Genomic DNA, 18,615 nt, shown 5'->3' on the forward strand with positions numbered 1-18,615 from the left:
TATTTAAAAATTTCTAACCTTTTTGGTAATTTTTTTTTTGTCTTTTGAATTTCTGTGTGTGAAAGAGAAAGCATTTAAAATATTTGCCAGTGAAATGCCTCCATTATCTTTGTTTTTTTCTGAAGAAAGAAAATACTGAATTTATTTTTAATCAGTCTTGTAAGTAGTCTCAGAAATTGATAGCAGAGTTACACATATTGTTTCTAGACTTTCTTACTGTTCCAGGTATGACTAATTAGAACACAATGTATAATTGAATTTGAGTATATTCATAAGCAATCTGTTTGTACTGCTAATATACCAAGGACATCTGGTGATTTTTTTTCATGACTGATTCAATTAAAATAAAAAGACCTTATAACTAAACTTAGTGCATAGGAATTTTTAAATGTGTAGAAGCAGGGTTGTTCTAAAATCTAAATACAGTGTAATTAAAAAATGTACATTTTGCACATTTCAAGCCACTCTTAATTGATGTATCTTAGAAAACAAAGATTCTTCAGCTTAAATAATTTCTGGGCTACCAGTAATGGACACGTTCACTTAAATTTTTTTTTCTTTACACTTAAATTTGTTTAACATTATTTCTGATGACCTTGTATTTTATTTATGATTATATGATGGGAATTAATACTTAGGGAAGTTGTTATATACCTTAGTGAAAACTTGGATCTGAGAACTTTTCTGGAGTAACGTAACGTGTCGTCTAGTCAGTAGGTGAATAATCATATATAGATTTGTTTTACCAGTAAATGATTTCATAGTTTTATTCTAGCTAAATTTCTACCCTTTCCATTTCTTTAGAGAATTAAAGAAGAAAAACAAGAATCTGAATTTTTACCCTCAGCTGGAGGAACATTTAATATTTCCGTCAGTGGGGGTAAGTACCTGTCGGTGTTGATTTCTTTCTTTTTTTTTAAACCAGTTGAAAGCATAACAAATAATCCCTAAATTTAAGTTAGAAATGTTTTGTCATAGATGGTAGAAAGTTGATAAAGAAGAATTCAGTCAGTATTTAGTATATGTAATCAGAGCCCTGGAAATGGTGGTGTGTTTCTGTCAGACCTAAGTGATAGAAACTGTGTAGTGATCTTTATTAATCCAATTTAAGCACTCTGGAAAACATGTTGTTTTACATATATCTCAGTATATTCCCATAGATCTCTTCTATAAATATCAGCAGCTTCTTTTGGAAATTAATCAACCATTAATATTATTCAGAAATTAGCATTGTGTTCTCTGTTGTGTGTGTGTGCGTGTAGTGTTTTTTTTTTTTTAACTTTTTTTTCTTGGTAACAAAAAAACCTTATTTAACTTGGATGTATTATATCTCCTTGTTGCAGATATTGATGGTTTAATTACTCAGGCTTTACTGATGGGTAATTTTGAGAGTGCCGTTGACCTTTGTTTACATGATAATCGCATGGCAGATGCCATTATATTGGCCATAGCAGGTGGACAAGAACTCCTGGCTCGAACCCAGAAAAAATACTTTGCAAAATCCCAAAGCAAAATTACCAGGGTATGTTATTTTAAAGATAAACCAACAGTTTATTTTTAAACTATTGAACTGATAATCATATTTATTTTTCTGATTATAAAAGCAATATACTTATTATAAAAAATTGAAATACAGAAAACGGTAAAGACCAAAAGTTCATTCATAATTTCGTGACCCAGAAATAGTTATTGTTGGCATTTTGGTGTGATTATTCTAATTTTTGTCTTTTGCATATATAATTTAAAATATTTTTTTTATTTCATTGTAGAAAAGTTAAAGCATAGAAAAATTTAAAGATAAAAGTTTTAACGTTCCTTAATTCTGCCATCAGATTGGTGTAGATCCTTCCATACTACTTTGTATTTGTAGAACTTTTTTTAATCAGAATCAGGATCATATATGTGTGTGTGTGGTTTTGTTTCTTGATATTGTTAATTACATTGTAAGCATTTTCTGACATCAGTAAAAGTTCTTACAAAAATTTTAAATTGCTCTGTAATATTCTATAGTAAGGTTGTATTCCCTTGTATTTAGATGTTTAGTTTCCAATATTTTCTTAATATAGATAACACAGTGATAAACACCTTCCTGGGCACAGTAGTTAAAAACTTGGCTGCTAACCAAAAGGTCGGCAGTTTGAATCCACCAGCTGCTCCTTGGAAACCCTATGGGGCAGTTCTGCTCTGTCCTGTAGGGTCGTTATGAGTCGGAATTGGCTCAACAGCAGTGGTTTTTTTTTGTTGTTGTTTTTTTTTTTGGTTTGTACCTAAAGATTTATGGAAATTTGTGATTGTTGAATTAGGCTGAATTCTTAGGAGTGGAATTTCTGGGGCAGAGGGTTTGAACATTTTTATGGCTCCTGTTTGGTATTATTAAATCACTTTCTGTAGTTATACCAGTAGTCAGTCCCACCAGCATTGAGTTCCTATCAGCCTCCCCAGCCTCATCTCATGTCACTCCCACCCCTGTTGTATTTTCGCCACACTGCCTGTCTTTCAGTTTCTCACACATTCCTTGTTCCTTTCTCCATCAGGACTCTGCATCTGTTGTTCCCTTGGCCTGCAGTGTAGTCTCCTTCTTGATAAAGCTAATTCTTACTTTTCCTTCTCAGCACTTTATAAATGTTTGTGTGGGGTTCTTTTTTTGGTGAAGAAAGAAAAATAATACCATCTATTATTTCAGTTGGTTCAAAGATATACTACACTTTGCTGCTGGTTTATTCTGCATAAAATACTCTGAGTAACAGTTTTAAAAGATAGGATTAATTAGCCACAGTTAAAATTTTTATTAATATATAAAAGACTTTAATTCTTATCGTTTTGTTTTACTTTCCCAAGCTGATCACTGCAGTGGTGATGAAGAACTGGAAAGAGATTGTTGAGTCTTGTGACCTTAACAACTGGAGAGAGGCTTTAGCTGCCATATTGACTTATGCTAAACCAGATGAATTTTCAGCCCTCTGTGGTAAGAAAATGAATTTTACATTTAATACATTACAAATATGGCATGGTGTATTTCAGACATTTTTGTTAAGCTACTAATTACAAATAAAAAAAAGTTATCATTTGAATACTTTTATCAGAATTGTTAAATACATTACTTCTCCATACCTATTCATTATTTGTAAAAATATTGTTTAATGATTTGGGTTTCAGACAGACCAGGATTGGATCTTGTCCTTGCCTGTAGTTAACTGTATGACCTAGGAAAAATTACTTTTTGATCCTCAGTTTACTCATTTGTAAAATGTTGCATAATAAACAGCTCTCAGTTAATAAGTGTTAGTTTGAGACAAACAAGGAAGAAAAGCCCAGCAATCTACTTTAAAAAAATCAGCCAATGAAAACTCTAGATCACAGTGTTCTGATCAGCAATCGATCATGGGGATGGCTCAGGACGAGGCAGCATTTTGTTCTGTTATGCATAGGGTTGCCATGAGTCGGGGGCTGACTCTATGGCAACTAACAACAGCAGTGATAAAAGTAGTAATTATAACATTGGAGTAGAAATTACCATTAAAGGTCATGACTAAACTGGTGGCTAAGGAATAAATATTCATTATTTGCAAAAAGGAGCTGTAAGGCTGCTAGTATGAAAACAGTCATTTGCTAGCTTGAAAGTATTATGAGGATACAAAAATTACATGATAGTAACTGTTTTAATCATAAATAATTTCTAGTAGACCTAGCTGTCATTTGGTGGTTTATTTCAAATGTGCTGAGTTTCAGTCTGCTGTTTATGAAAACATGTGATGTGATGAAATGGAATGAAATGTTATTAGGGTTTTTTCTTACATATTGTTCCTTTTTATTTTTTAAATATAGCTGTCAGAAATCAGTTATACAGCTAAGTGTAGAATCTGATGAAATAGTTTATTATATACAATTTGTCACCCACTTCTATTCATTTAGCAAAGAAGTATTTACTGAGCATTTACTGTGTGACAGTGATTTTGTTTCTCCTTGTTATTCATTGGTTGTGAAGTTTAATCCGTACTTCTGAAATTACTATTAGGCTGCTCGTGACCTCATATATAGATTGCCTTGAGTATAATCTCATTTTGTTTTCCTTTTGATCTATAGATCTTTTGGGAACCAGGCTTGAAAGTGAAGGTGATAGCCTCCTGCAGACTCAGGCATGTCTCTGCTATATTTGTGCAGGGAATGTAGAGAAACTAGTTGCTTGTTGGACTAAAGCTCAAGATGGAAGCAACCCCTTGTCCCTTCAGGTTAGTATCTTTGAAACAAAAGGTACTTAGTTTTTAGTGTTCTTTCTGCCTACATACAATCAAGTTATATTCTAGAAGTTTATTTGTTCTAGAACTTCATTGCTTGCACTGCTAATAAGTTACGTTCTAGAAGTTCTTTTTCTAGATAATTATATGTATCATCTTTTGAAATGGTGTTGCAGCAGTTTGTGAGATTGAGGTTGTGGTTTGGCAGTTTGTTGGGGGGAAGTAGGCAGTAAGGCACTAAGAACAGCGCAAGGGTTTACCCCCCACCCCCTTCCTGTTCCTCTTTCTGCTTCTAGTGACCCTACTTGCCTGGGTTAAGGGAAGAAGCAATGTGGGGTAAGGAGTGGGAGGCATAATATCATATTTCAGCGTAATACTTCCTTTTTCTTTTCGGAAGGAGATTTTCTCAGTAGAGTTGTTGCTTTAAAGGTCTTTTATTAAAGCAGAAAACCAAGTAGGAAATCACGGTTTTCCTGCTAAGTGCTTCTGGGGGAAAAACACACTTGTTTCACACTTATGAATCTGTATACTACAGTAAGAGTTGGTATTTAAGAACAACATGAAAAATTTCAGGTTAAATGGTAAGCCCATTTAGACAAAAGTCATGTGCCTTTGTCTGTGGGTCACTTCAGAGTAGGAAGATTTTTATAGTATGGACAATACAATGTTTTCACTCACAGTTCCTCCTATACCTGCTGGAACCTGCTTGCTGCCTTCAGACTTTTACTTATCACTTGGTTCAAATGGATATTTGCCTGTTTTAGCTCACAAGACAGGTGTCTAGCAGTTGAAAGATGTTTAGGAGAAGATGGTAACCTATGCCTTATTGATGAGTAAGAGGCCTTCCTCTTGTTTTAAATACCTAAATAGAGGTGAACTATTCTGGACCTTTCGAAGAGGGATAATAGGTACTATACTTTTTTTTTTACTGTGGTAAAATATATATAACATAAATTTTGCCATTTTAATTGTTTTTAAGTGTGTAATTCAGTGACGTTAATTACATTCACCATGTTGTACAATCATCACCATTATCCATTTCCAAAAGTTTTCCATCACCCCAAACAGAAACTCAGTATCCCTTCAGCAATAATTCTCATTCCTCCTCTCCCCAGCACCTGGTAACCACTAATAAAACTCTTGTCTCTATGCATTTGTCTGCTCTAGATATTTCATCCAAGTGGGATCATACATTTGTCCTTTGGGTCTAGCTCATTTCACTTAGCATAATGTTTTCAGAGTTAATCTGTGTTGCAGCATGTATCAAGAACTTCATTTCTCTTTACGGCTGAATAATATTCCATTGTTTATCTGTTCATCTGTTGATGGACATTTGAGTTTGTCCACCTTTTAACTATTGTGAATAATGCTGCTATGAACATTGATGTAGGAGTATGTCTTTGAGTCCCTGGTTTCAGTTCTTTTAGATATATACATAGGAGTGAAATTGCTGGGTTATATGGTAATTCTATGTTTAACTTTTTTTTTTTTTTTAATCACCCTCATACATAGCCCCATTTCTTTTTTTTTTTTTTAATTGTGCTTTAGATGAAGGTTTATAGAACAAATTAGTTTCTTATTAAACAATACACATATTGTTTTGTGGCATTGGTTGCCAATCCTGCGACGTGTCAACACTCTTCCCTTCTCGACCTTGGGTTCCCCATTTCTATTTGTCCAGCTTTCCTGTCCCCTCCTGCCGCCTTGTCCTTGCACTCTATGTTTAACTTTTTGAGGAACCGCCAAACTGTTTTCCACAGTGGCTGCACCATTCTGCATTCCTCCAGCAATACACTAGGGTTCTAATTTCTCCATGTCATTGCCAACACTTGTTGTTTTCCCTTATTTATTTATTTTTAAATTTTTGGATAATAGCCATCCTAGAGAGGATGAGGCGCCCTGCTGGCACAGTTGTTAAGAGCTTGGCTGCTGACCAAGAAGTTGGCAGATTGAATCCACCATCCGCTCCTTGGAAACTGTATAGGGCAGTTCCACTCTGTCCTATACGGTCGCTATAAGTCAGACTCGACTCGACGGCAACGGATTTGGTTTTTTGGTTTCTGAGAGGTGGTGAGGTGGTGTCTTAGTGTGGTTGTGATTTGCTGTGTTCTGTTTTGATTTTCTGGTTTGTAATTTCCCTAATGACTAATGATGTTGAAAATCTTTTCCTGTGCTTATTGGCCATTTGTACATCTTCTTTGAGGAAATTATCTGTTCAAGTTCTTTGCCCATTTTTTTAATTGGATTATTTGCCTTTTTGTTGTAGTTATTGTACTTTTAGTAGGTTTTGGAAATTTTTAGTAACTCTTTTCTTTAGCTTTTCCTACTTTTTTGTTTTATATACACACGGTCTCAATATCTCTGTTTCAGACAATCTTTTCTTTTCCCCCTCATTTAGGATCTGATCGAGAAAGTCGTCATCCTGCGAAAAGCTGTACAACTCACTCAAACCATGGACACTAGTACTGTAGGTGTACTTTTGGCTGAGAAGATGAGTCAGTATGCCAGTTTGTTAGCAGCTCAGGGCAGTATTGCTGCAGCCCTGGCTTTTCTTCCTGAAAACACCAACCAGGTAATTAGAATTGGCAATTTTTCTTCTTTCTTTTAGTGTATGAATCCAGTAGATAGTACTTGGTATTAGACATAAACATAATAGAGGAATGTTTTGGAGCAGTTGAATTTCTATCGCCTAACTCTAGGTGAATGTTATTGGCTGTTCTTCAGCGATCATTTTAGGTGTGCCCAGAGAGTTAAGTTGTTCTTATAATCTAAGAGATCGCTGTTTACTAAGGAGCATAGTGTTTGAGGAAAGTAAATGATTAAAAAAAAAAAGCTTTTTGTCTCTTAAGCCAAATGCTGTTTCTGCATATAAGGTTTGTTGTAGGAATCGTTTATGTTAGAAAGCTATAAACGTTGATGCTTAATTGAACAAATGGGGTTGTGTTGCATGATGTGATTTTTAAATTGCCACATGTGCCAGCCCAGGTGTTAATGAAGAAGTTCATCCTATATGCCATTTCATTATTATACTGTCCATGGGCAAGTATATTTTTAAAGTATTCAATGCAGAGGGAACTACATTTCATTTCTAATTTATTGTACTTATTTAGTATATAATGAAACTCAGACTTTTTCATGATATTTATTTCAGTTTAATTCAGTTCAGCAAGTGGCTGGGCATATAGCAATGAACAAGATTGCCAAGATACTTGCCCCTCAGGGAGCTTACAAATGCAGGATGGCTATAGACAAGTAAACCTGGGAAATCCGAAAGTGTGATAATTACTATGATAGAGGTAGTGGTGCCATGGGAGCACCCAGAAGAGGGGAACTTAACCCTGGTAATGGAGCGTGGGTAGGAGTTGGGGTGAGATTTGTGGAGACTTTTCTGCAGGTATGATATTTATATCTGGTCAGTGTATTATGTGTCTGATCGAGCTTGCTTTTGAGCCTTGCATATATTTTCTTGTTTCATTATTTTTATTATTAGCTTTATTCTGTTTTTAATAGATTTATTTTAGTCATGTGTTTTCAGTGTTTTGTCAGTTCTAGAGAATTATCAACAAATTTTATTTTCTATCAATTCTGTCTAAACCTTGAGTAAAAATGCTTATGTGCTCTAGGACTATGGTGGCATGGCTCTCTAGTTGGTTTTGTATACACTTAGCTGTTGACTTCAGCTTGTATCTTTCTAAATTGTTAATAAGAATATTAGGTAGGATAGAAACATAGTCTTTTTGTTTATGGTGATGTTAGCATAGTGATTTTTTAAGACTTCTTTTTACTTAATGAAGTTTCATTATTATATTGAGATATAAGACCCTTTATCGTAACACCTTAAGACCCTCTAACCCTTATTTTTAGTACCTTTTATAACCACATACATTTTTCTGTATGTTATTCTTCTTGCTTTTCTTTGGACTTCTAAAGAACATATCATTCTAGCCTATAATTCTCCCCCATGAAGCTGTAAAGTATGCCTAAAAAGTTTAAATGACCCTTCAAACTTTTTTTTGAAGTTTTGAATAAGTGTTTATTAATTGATTTTTAAAAATAGCAATAATAAACCAATTATATGTTAATGTAAATATTTTTATGAAAAAACTATTTTTTCTAAAACAAAAATTAGTGAGAAGAATGGCATTATTTTACATTTTTGCAAGTCTTTTTTAATGTCTGGGTTAGTAGAGGACAGCTGGATTTACAGATCTGCTTCTGCCGTCAGTCTGCTATGATATGTTGTGTTTTTTACAGACCCTTTAAATGTATAATGAATTTATAGCAGTAGAAAAATTTTAAAAATACTAAAATCAATTCTTGCTGAAACATTTTATCACATTGCAAGCTACCCTGAGTTTAACATCTTACTCTTTTAGTTTATTTCAAACATCTCTTTTTAAATTCCATCTCTGTCTTATATAACCATTTTCTTCCATCACCATCTTTAGCAGTTGGTTCTCTTTTGGGACCTAAAAAGAAAGCTGTGTTTTTGTTGTTTAATTACGTGTGTGTTTTGCAAGAATTATTCAAACCACAAGAAAACAACAGAAGACTTTGACCTTGCATACCAACCATGCAGTGGGCATAATTCAGATTTCTGCCTCAGTTAAATTACAAATTCAAGGTCATTCTTGAATATTTGTAACCATGAACGTTGAGCATATGAACGAAATGGGGTCTCTTGAATGATCTCTTTATTTTACTTTCAGAAAACCATCATGCTGTCATATAGTTAGGTGAACCGCAACGATCTGCTTTGTTTTCTTCCATTGCTTCTTTATAGGCAAATATTGTGCAGCTTCGTGACAGACTTTGTAGAGCACAAGGAGAGCCTGTACCAAGACACGAAACGCCCAAAATTCCTTACGAGAGGCACCAGCTGCCCAAGGGCAGGCCTGGACCAACTGCTGGCCACACACAGATGCCAAGAGTTCCAGCTCAACAATATTATCCTCATGTGAGTGACCTGGCCCAGATGAAGTGGGGACATTTATGTATTTCTATTCGATGGTTGTAAGAATGGCATAGGACTGGAAAACATTGCACTCTATTGTACATAGTGTCACTATGAGTCAGAACCGACTCGACAGCACCTAACAATAACCAACAACATTGAAAGTGATGGTTTTAGATTATTGGACACAAGACCTTCTCTGATATGCTAAAAGCTAGACATCATATTGTTTTAGTAGGTGTACTTTCTAGATTCATAAAAATAGTATTTATGATCTGCCTTTCTAAATCATCCTTTTAATCTGGTCAAGCAGATTATATCTTAAATATAAATGAATTTTTAACTTTCTAGGGAGATTTCACCTTATTTTTCCATCACTTAATTTTTCCTTATACATAATATTCTTGAAACATCTACTATATGATTGATTTAACAAGCGGTAAGTAAATAACAGGAACAATCTTGTGGGTGATTTAGTTAATTTTAGAAAATAGTCTTTTTTGAGTATTCTTTTTCTAAATCATTAACATTGGTTTAGTGTGTCTTCTTTATCAGAATAGTAAAGAGTTGCCAGGGTACAAATCTTGTCTTTGGGTGTTAGAGGGAAGTAATTGACCCAAGGTTTATGAAGTTGTAGGTCATGGGGAATGTGAAAAAAAAAGCAAGTCATAGCAAGAAATAAAGAGGTTATTGATATTTATTGTGTCATTGTCAATCAGTTATTTTCTCTAGTCTTTTGAATTTATTAGTTTCTGCTATGGTATTTTAAGATACATAATCTTACATAAGTGTCTTTGCAGAAAATTGGAGGATTTTACTCTGAGTTGATAGTACCTGTAATCATGATTTTTAAAAAGCATTTTCCCAAATTATAAAAGTAACATATATTCACTGTACATGATTGAGAAAGTATAGACAAGTAGAAGGAAAGGAATGTTACTGCCCAGAAATGTTTATCTTTAAAACATTTTATGTTGTTTTTAAATTGTTTCTTTATGGATTTAGGACTTTGAAAATTAAGAACTTTTTAAAAAATAAAATTTAGTGAAAAAATTTTTAGAGATAGCTGCCCCCGTTGAAGAAAATAGTGTAGAAGAAATGTTTTAGTGTACTAAAATTACCAAAAGCTTAGTGGCATAAAGTGTAGCCTCTTATTGTCTTTCACTATTTCATTTAGAAACCAGTAGATAACCTTCATGTTCTAAAATGAAAAGTATTCTTTCATAAGTAACAAATGGTCCTGATTGATAACATGGTAAAGAGGTAATCTGCCTATTTTAAAATAGAACAAATTGCTGATAGGATTGGTGGGGTCCTTTTACAATTGGTTGTAACAAAAGTAAATATAAAATCATGAAAAACTAAAAAAAAAAAAAATTATGTCTGTTGTACTTTCGATTGGTACTTAATCAGGCTAGATTATATTTGAATATAGCTTAACTATGTAAAATATTCTCTACTTTGATTTTTTTATTCATTTGATAAATATGCCTACTGTGAGTGCCTGGCATTGTTCTAGCTATTGAGGGTACACTGGAGAACAAAATGGACTAAATGCCCCCTTCCCCCCATGGAGCTTACACTAGACTTAAAAAGTCTATGACATAATAAGTGGGGCACATAATATCTTGGTCAGAAAAATTTAGAAGTAGGGAGGTCAAATGACCAACCAGAGTTTTAAGACACATAGCTTGAGTTTCTCAGTGTTGCATGTCTGTTAATGGCCAAGTTGGGATTAGAACCCCCAAGTACCTTGTGTTAAACCACGTTGTCTCTCAGGGTACTGAAGCAAGGCATTCTCTACATCTCTAGAAGAAGAGGATGTTTACTCTTTATGTGCTTGGGTTTTATCTGTCTTTCTGGAGAAAGGTAAAAACATTAATAAAAGACTTTTGTTATACTTTGACTTGTCACACATATTAAAAAAAGAAAAATAAATCATAGTGATTTTCTTGATTACCATTTATTATATGTTGAATGAATGAGGGCAGTGGCTTGTGGTTTTAAAACTGTGTTTATAGGCAGGGGTAGAGGGGTGAAAGGGAGGCCAGATTAGTAAGAGTTCCATCCCCACGTCAACAAGCACATATAAGAGTTTTAACAAAGATTCACTTGACAAAAATATTTTTTAAAAAACTTGAAAACCACTGGACTCTAGGGCAAGCCACATGGTGTGGTGTAGAAAACACTGGCTTAGGAATCAGGAGACCTAGAATCAGTTCAGTGAGTGGTACGGGCCTTGGCAAGTCCCTTTACTCTCTGGGTCTTGGTTTTCTCGAGTGGTACAGGGTGGGGATTAGGCTGGATGATGCTTTATGCCCTTTCAGCTTTAATATTCTCTGATTGTGTGATTTTTAAGCCTCAAATAAGACTAATATGATTTTTGTGGCTCTAATGAAATCCAGAAAAGGGAGCTAATAACAATATGTTTACAGATCTAATGATAGCATGCATACTGTTAATGCTTTAAAAATCACTTTTTTACTCAATTATCTTTTTTTCTGGAATGTATTCTTTCCTTCCCTACTTACAGAACCTAGCTTTCCCCCTTATTCTTGACACTTGAATGGCATTGTTCTTTGTGCTTTGATTTAAGTTTTCATACTGACTTTCCACTTACTCCCTCCCTTCCTTTTTGTTTGAGTGTTATGTTTTTCTTTGGAAATTCCAGCTACCCTGAGTGCAATTGCTTGACTAATGTATGCTTTCTTGTTGTTATTTTTTGCTTTGCATCTGGCAACTAATACTTTTTAGGTTTTTTTTTTTTCCCCCTCCTTTTAATGTTTTCATTTTTTATTTTCTGTGATTGGTATTTCTTTGTTCAATTCAGGTTAGAATTGCCCCTACTGTCACTACCTGGAGTAACAAAACTCCTACTGCCCTTCCCAGCCATCCACCTGCAGCCTCTCCCTCTGACACACAGGTATATCCTTCATTATTCCTCTCTGAGCAGAATTCTGCTCATTTATATATAGGTATATATTCACTAACCCTCCTTCCTCAAATTGCCTTTCTCCAAGCCTGTCTGCCTGCTTATTGCATTTTAATGCTTTTAGGATGCAAGAAGCAGTTTTTAGCACAATTAATTCATTTCCTTACCCCTCTTCCTCCTTTTGCAGTTCTGAATTGACTTGAGCTAGAAAAGCATCAACCAAAATTCTAACAATGGTTTAAAAATCTGATTTCCCTGAAGTTTTTTTTGTTTGTTTTTTTTGGTTTTTTTTTGTGCATTGTAGAAATTGAAGAGAAGTCAAAGTTCCCTTTATGGCATTTATACTTATATTTTCAGATTATGGACTAGTGGATGGGATTTACTAGAGATGGAAAACCCTGGTGACTTATGAATATCATTGACACTCAGTCTTATGAGGCTGTTAGCATCTACTGCCATTCATTGCAGATATTACTTTGGACCTGTCTTATCTTTAAAATCACTCAAAATATGTTGCTCAGGAAGTGTGGTGTTCTGAAGAAGATAGAATGTGCAGAATGCAATAAAGTTTTTTGTTTTTTTAAATAAACATAAGAATTCCATTTAGGAAATTACAAGTCCATCTGGTAAAGTTCCTGGTTCCCAATGTAATCCTCCTTCTTACCATATTCTCATTTCCTAGGGAGAAAATCCTCCACCTCCAGGTTTCATAATGCATGGAAATGTTAATCCAAATACTGCTCAGCTGCCCACATCTCCAGGTCATATGCACACCCAGGTACCGCCTTATCCACAGCCACAGCGTAAGTAGCGTGACCCTGAAGTCCTTTCATAGCAGCAGGTCTTATCTAATGTAGTAAGCATTTACTCTGAAGCTCCAAATCCATGGTCACATCAGATTTGACAAATAAAGAAAGAACCATTCTGTATAGGATTCTGCTATAGTGAAACATGGTTTCCCAAAAAGGCAGCCTAACCAACATGCTGATAAGAAGCAGTGCCCTAAGTCAGTCTGTTCAGAACAGTTGGTTCTTGTTCTTGGGATTATTGCTAAGACCTGTTAAAGAGAGTCAATTGTCCCATGATTTTGGTATTAAAAAATAGAATTTTTGAAATTGTTTATACATATTCTTCAGGAAAAATGACACAAGCCAGTTTTGGAAAAAATGCTCTTAGGGGACTTTTTTTCTTTTTTTTAAGAAGGTATTCACTTGGAAAGTAAGAAATGATCACTATTTTGAAATTTAAATGGAGAGGGAATAATAAGCCCTCAGGGGAAAATGATATGTCTGAATAACTACTACAAAGGCCACTGTCTAGTAAGAGCTAATCCAAACTAGCATGTTCTGTGTTACAATGGATGTTCTTACTTAACATGGATACAAATTTGGTGCAACCTTTCACTCGTGCTTAAGGTAAAAGTTCTGTCTTCAGAGTACTGATAGGAAACAGGTATAGTTCTACTAAATTCACTGTAGAGATTCATACTTACCCTGGTCACACAGAATGTGATGGTATTAAGATCTCTCTAATCTGAATTCAGAGACCCTGGGTGGTGCAAATGGTGACGTGCTCGGCTACTAACCGAAAGTTTGGGTATTCGAATCGGGGGTGCCTTGGACGAAAGGCCTAGTGATCTACAGTACTTCTGAAAGATCACAGCCATTGAAAACCCTGTGGAGCGCAGTTCTACTCTGAAACACATGGGGTTGCCATGAGTCAGAATTGATTTGACAGTAACTGGTTTTTTAAATCTGGGTTTACTTCTTTGCATTAAAAAATTAGTTGCTGCCTGATTGCTTACTAACCAATTACATGTGGTATGTCTAATATAGTAATTGTTTTATCAGGGATCATAGAGCATTGACTCGTGGTTTGGAACTGTGTTCAAACTCAGAATTTGAGTAGCTGGTGACTCTGTTGGATGTTGGAGAAGATACTTGATTTGTAATAATAGTTCTCACCCTGTAGTTCTTATGGAGGGGAGGCTTTGAGCCACAGCCAAACAGAATCTTTTACTGTAAAGGGAGTGCTTTGGATGTGTAATGCCAGCATTGTTCCATCTGGTGGCTAATAGGTGTCACTACAGTTTTTTGACAGGAACAGGAAAATCTCAAAGGATTAGTCTCACACTTCTTGGGTCTGATGATTCAAAGACTTTCATAGCCAGCAGCAACCTTGGGGATGGCAGTGTTCAAATATTGGACCTAATGACTTTAAGTACATTTAGGGCATCTGAACCATCAAAAACATAAGTACTAGCTTTTGGTTGTAGCTTATTGTTATAAGAAGAATGATTAAAAATAATTCCATGGAATGAGATAACGTTTTGTTTTTTTTTTTTTGTGCTTGAATAAACTTGTAACTAATTAAAATTTCTGTTTCTTCTCCTCGGTGTAGCTTATCAGCCAGCCCAGCAGTATTCGTTCGGAACAGGGGGGTCAGCAATGTATCGACCTCAGCAGCCTGTCGCTCCTCCTGCTTCAAATACTTACCCTAACACCCCTTACATATCTTCTGCTTCTTCCTATTCTGGGCAGTCTCAGCTATATGCAGCACAGCACCAAGTCTCTCCACCTCCTTCCAGCCCTGCTGCTGCTTTCCCTCCTCCCCCTTCCTCTGGAGCATCCTTCCAGCATGGCGGACCAGGAGCTCCACCATCATCTTCAGCTTATGCACTGCCTCCTGGAACAACAGGTACACTGCCTGATGCCAGTGAGCTGCCTGCGTCCCAAAGAACAGGTCTGCGCTTGAAAGGGATTTGGTTTGGCTACTTCCTTTATATTTTCATGAATGGATGGATGGGTGGATGGAGGAGAATTATCTCTGTTTGTAAACTGAATAGTGTGAGGTATTGATGGGGTTTTTAGAACTAATTCTAAAAGTATTTCTAAAAGTGTGATTCTCCCGTAATGAACTTTAGTTGCTAAATGAGGAAGGCTGTAGAGCTCCAAAAGGGTAAGAGTGTATTATCTGCCACTGCACCTAAAATAACTGGTAAGAAATTAATTGCAATTAACTGCTGTTTGGGACCAGATTTAATTGACACTAATTTCTTTACTGAGCAAAGTGTGTTCTTATTGAGAAGTTTTGCATTTATAAAACTATCTGTGGCTTAAACTCATTCATGGAAATTAATCAGTACAGGGTCTTAATGAGGCTTTACAAATTTTATAATTACTTATATTTGTAAGGGTAAGGAGTGATCTCAATAAGAAAAAAATTAGAGAACACAACTCGGACAAAGAGAGAGCCTGTAAGACAGTGGAAAGTCAGTGTACAATAGTGCAGTGATTCTCCACTAGGGTGATACTGCCCTCTAGGGCATTCTGGAAATTTCTAGGCTTTTTTTTTTTTTTAATCCCTTACTGTAGTTGTACATGAACATTTCAAATTAAAATCATAACTTTATAAATTGTTTTTATAGTGAAATATGTTACATAAATTCTTTATTTCTTATATATTACAGTTAAAGCATTATTTTAACCTTTTTATGGATAGATTATATTATCTGATTCTTATTTCAGTATAGTAAAAGGGGCCTAAAAAAATATGTGCTATAAAAGGAATAATGAGTCAGGGATGAGAACCACTAATGTCTTGGTTAAGAGTATAAAATTAGACTGCCTAGGTTTGTATCCCATCTCTACTACTTCCTAGCTATGTGACTTGAGTAAGTTACTTCTTTATGCCTCAGTTTCCTCATAGAATAATGGTACCTATCTCATAAGCTCATAAAGAGGATTAAATGCATTAATATATTAAAAGCATTAGGGACAATAACCGCTATGTCGTAAGCACTTTTTTAAAAATGTTAATTGTGATTACAGAAAACCTCATTCAGAGTTGAAGCTCTGTGCTTTTTAGCATTTGAAAATAGTTCCCCCTTCAGATTATAACTGATGGTTTTGAACTAGAGGGGCAAAAGATGAGGCGAGACCTGCTTTGCCCTTACTACTAAGCAGGCTAAATGATAACCTGCTGCTGTTCCTGAGAGTCCAGTATATATTTTCCTTTTTTTATGTGCTAAGCAGTAGCTTTAATTACTGAAAGCACCTATCATAAAATATGATCAGGAAGAAGTGTTATTTTCTAATAATATGACAAAAAAGATACGGATATAAAATATTTTTTAAATGTTAGTACTTTTAAAATTTTATGGATAGTTGTTCCCAGAATTATACACATATCTCCTCCTCTCTTTGATATATAGTATTAAAGTCCAAAGTACTAAAAATCTCATACTCACACACATATACACATTATATGCATCATCCTTTACTGCATGAATAAAATTTCAATAATATACTACAGATAGTTTAATAGTTTCATATTTTGGAGAGAAATGGTAATTCATTTGTAGAGTTCTGCAGATTATCTTTTTAAATCTAAATGAGTGAAGACCGTATTCATTCTGAATAGTTGGGTAATAATTAGAGTTCTTGAGAGAAAGAGGAAACATGGGTTCAAGTAATTCTCCAGTTAAGAAGTGGTGCAGGGAGGTAGGGAAAGGAATTAACATTTATTGAGCAGTGATATGTTAGAAACATACTAGCACTTGCCTTTTTTAATTTTTTTTTAAGCCTCACAACCCTGAAATACAGGAATAATTATTTTTTAAAAACCTTGTATTTGAGGAAACTGAGTCTGCTAAGAGTTATGTGATGCTCTCAGGACTGCATGTAATAGTTGTCTCTGAGTTGAGATATAAATCCTGGTTTCTCAGTCCTCAAAGCCCATGTTCATTCTTCTATACGAGGTAGTCTAGTCCTGATGTGGATGATAGAAATAGCTGTCTTTGATGGAATTACAAAAATCATCTAGCAGCACTGTTCTAGGAATCATTACTTCATCATCTCAGTTAAATATTTGCATGTTTATTTTTTCTCCTTAAGCAAAAATTAATAGAAATTATGTGCAGTTGGCCAGGAGATAAAAATCTTTGCTTATACACAAAGTGACAGAATGTTCTAACCTGGCTGAGAAACAGTGACTAATATGAAGCAGCCAAACATTTTTCAGTATTTGGCACGCACTAAGCCTAGCTGCTCTGTTACCTCTTGCATGTTTACAGTCTTATATCTTAATTAACAGTTACAACTTTACTATATTTTATTTTTAGACTTTCTAAAACTTTTGCTCAGGTGATATAAATAATTATGATTGAAAAATTTACCTCTGTTCTAATGTATCTTAATACTTTAGGTGATGATTCTGTACAGGACTTAGAAATTCCGTTTGTCCAGTGAATAATTCCTGGCAGACAATACAGATTTTTCAAGCCCTCTAACTATTAGTAAACTACAAAATTTTATGCCCAGGGTTCAGAGAAGCTAATGTTGCAGTCAGCAAAACACTCATTCGGTAAATTCTTACTGCGTAACTGTTCAGTCTGTAATCAGAATTATTCCAGACAGACGAGGTGGAAAGGAGGCAGAAGAGGGCAGTACATTTCTAGAACAGTTCACAGCCCTAATATAAGTTGGAATATAAAATCTGTATTTGGGCCTAATTTTGGAGCCTTAAGTGCAAGCGCAAGAACTTAGCCTGAGGTAGGTTAGTGCAGTGTTGCTGTGGTGGTGGAAGCACAGGAAAGCAGGAAGTTTTCCCTGTCTCACTATCTAGGATAAGAAGGATACTGCCAATCAGGGGTCCCTGGTGTATTGTGTGCTTCCTAATAAGGGAAAGCACTTTCAAATATACAGATTCCAGATTTTACTCAAAATTTGTTTTCTGATAAAATGATGACACTATCATGAAGCTGTCTTTGCATGAACATTATTGACTTCGTTAAACAATGGAAATGTAAATTTAGGTGTACTCTCTTCTGCTTCTTCACATAGAAGAGCCTTGAAGGGGCATAATATTGTATATCTCATGAAACAATGTTCTGAAAAAAATTTTTTTAATTTCCAGAAACATTCCTTAGCCAAATGATAGTACCTGGTTTTAACTTTTCAAATAAAGGAAAAGAGCATGATAGCTTCTTTACTTTTCTTTGGATAATTCCATTTTATCTTGTGTCATTGTAAAATGACTTCAAGAGTTCATGTCTTTTTAAATTGTGCTCTGTAAATTTGTGACTTTTCCCTTTTTAAATGTGACATGCTGAACTGGAGGGGAAAGCGGTGGTATATGGTTGATACGGATGCTCTAATCTTGCCATCTCAGATTATCTTCTAGCCAGCAGTCTTCATGCCATCAGCACTAATATTTTTCTGTAAGTCAGCTGAAAAGTATCTTAGCCAGTGCGTTATGCTCCTATAAGAGTGTCTAAGAAAATTCCGGTGAGAAGTGGACTTGGAGAGTTAGGATGGTGTGTAGTTCCACACCTGCATGACAGGCCAGCAGTTCCCTCTCCCTTCCCCAAAGATCCTGTGGAGTGCTAACGTCTACACTAAGGTGGATAAGGGTCTACAGTATTCAGTGATATGCCATATTCACTTTTTAAAATTAATTTCTCCCTTTTATTAATTTTCAGTGTAGGAAGTATA

At 35.1% G+C, this 18,615-nt stretch overlaps 1 protein-coding gene across 13 annotated transcripts in view; it reads left to right on the top strand.

The window, feature by feature from the left end:
* SEC31A (SEC31 homolog A, COPII coat complex component) overlaps window positions 1-18,615 on the top strand; it is a 64,926-nt gene that overhangs the window by 31,213 nt on the left and 15,098 nt on the right. For 5 of the 13 annotated variants that reach the window (XM_023737579.1, XM_023737578.1, XM_023737580.1 and 2 more), the window contains 9 exons: window positions 805-880; window positions 1,344-1,522; window positions 2,839-2,965; window positions 4,084-4,229; window positions 6,634-6,807; window positions 9,019-9,192; window positions 12,020-12,112; window positions 12,804-12,924; window positions 14,522-14,863. In XM_023737579.1, coding sequence (XP_023593347.1) covers window positions 805-880; window positions 1,344-1,522; window positions 2,839-2,965; window positions 4,084-4,229; window positions 6,634-6,807; window positions 9,019-9,192; window positions 12,020-12,112; window positions 12,804-12,924; window positions 14,522-14,863 — 1,432 coding nt within the window. The remainder of the gene's footprint in view (window positions 1-804; window positions 881-1,343; window positions 1,523-2,838; window positions 2,966-4,083; window positions 4,230-6,633; window positions 6,808-9,018; window positions 9,193-12,019; window positions 12,113-12,803; window positions 12,925-14,521; window positions 14,864-18,615) is intronic. The other 8 variants (XM_023737581.1, XM_023737583.1, XM_023737584.1 and 5 more) reach the window with 5 other exon arrangements.

This window comes from Trichechus manatus, unplaced genomic scaffold (assembly GCF_000243295.1).
Source record: "Trichechus manatus latirostris isolate Lorelei unplaced genomic scaffold, TriManLat1.0 scaffold00105, whole genome shotgun sequence".
Lineage (NCBI taxonomy): Eukaryota > Metazoa > Chordata > Mammalia > Sirenia > Trichechidae > Trichechus > Trichechus manatus.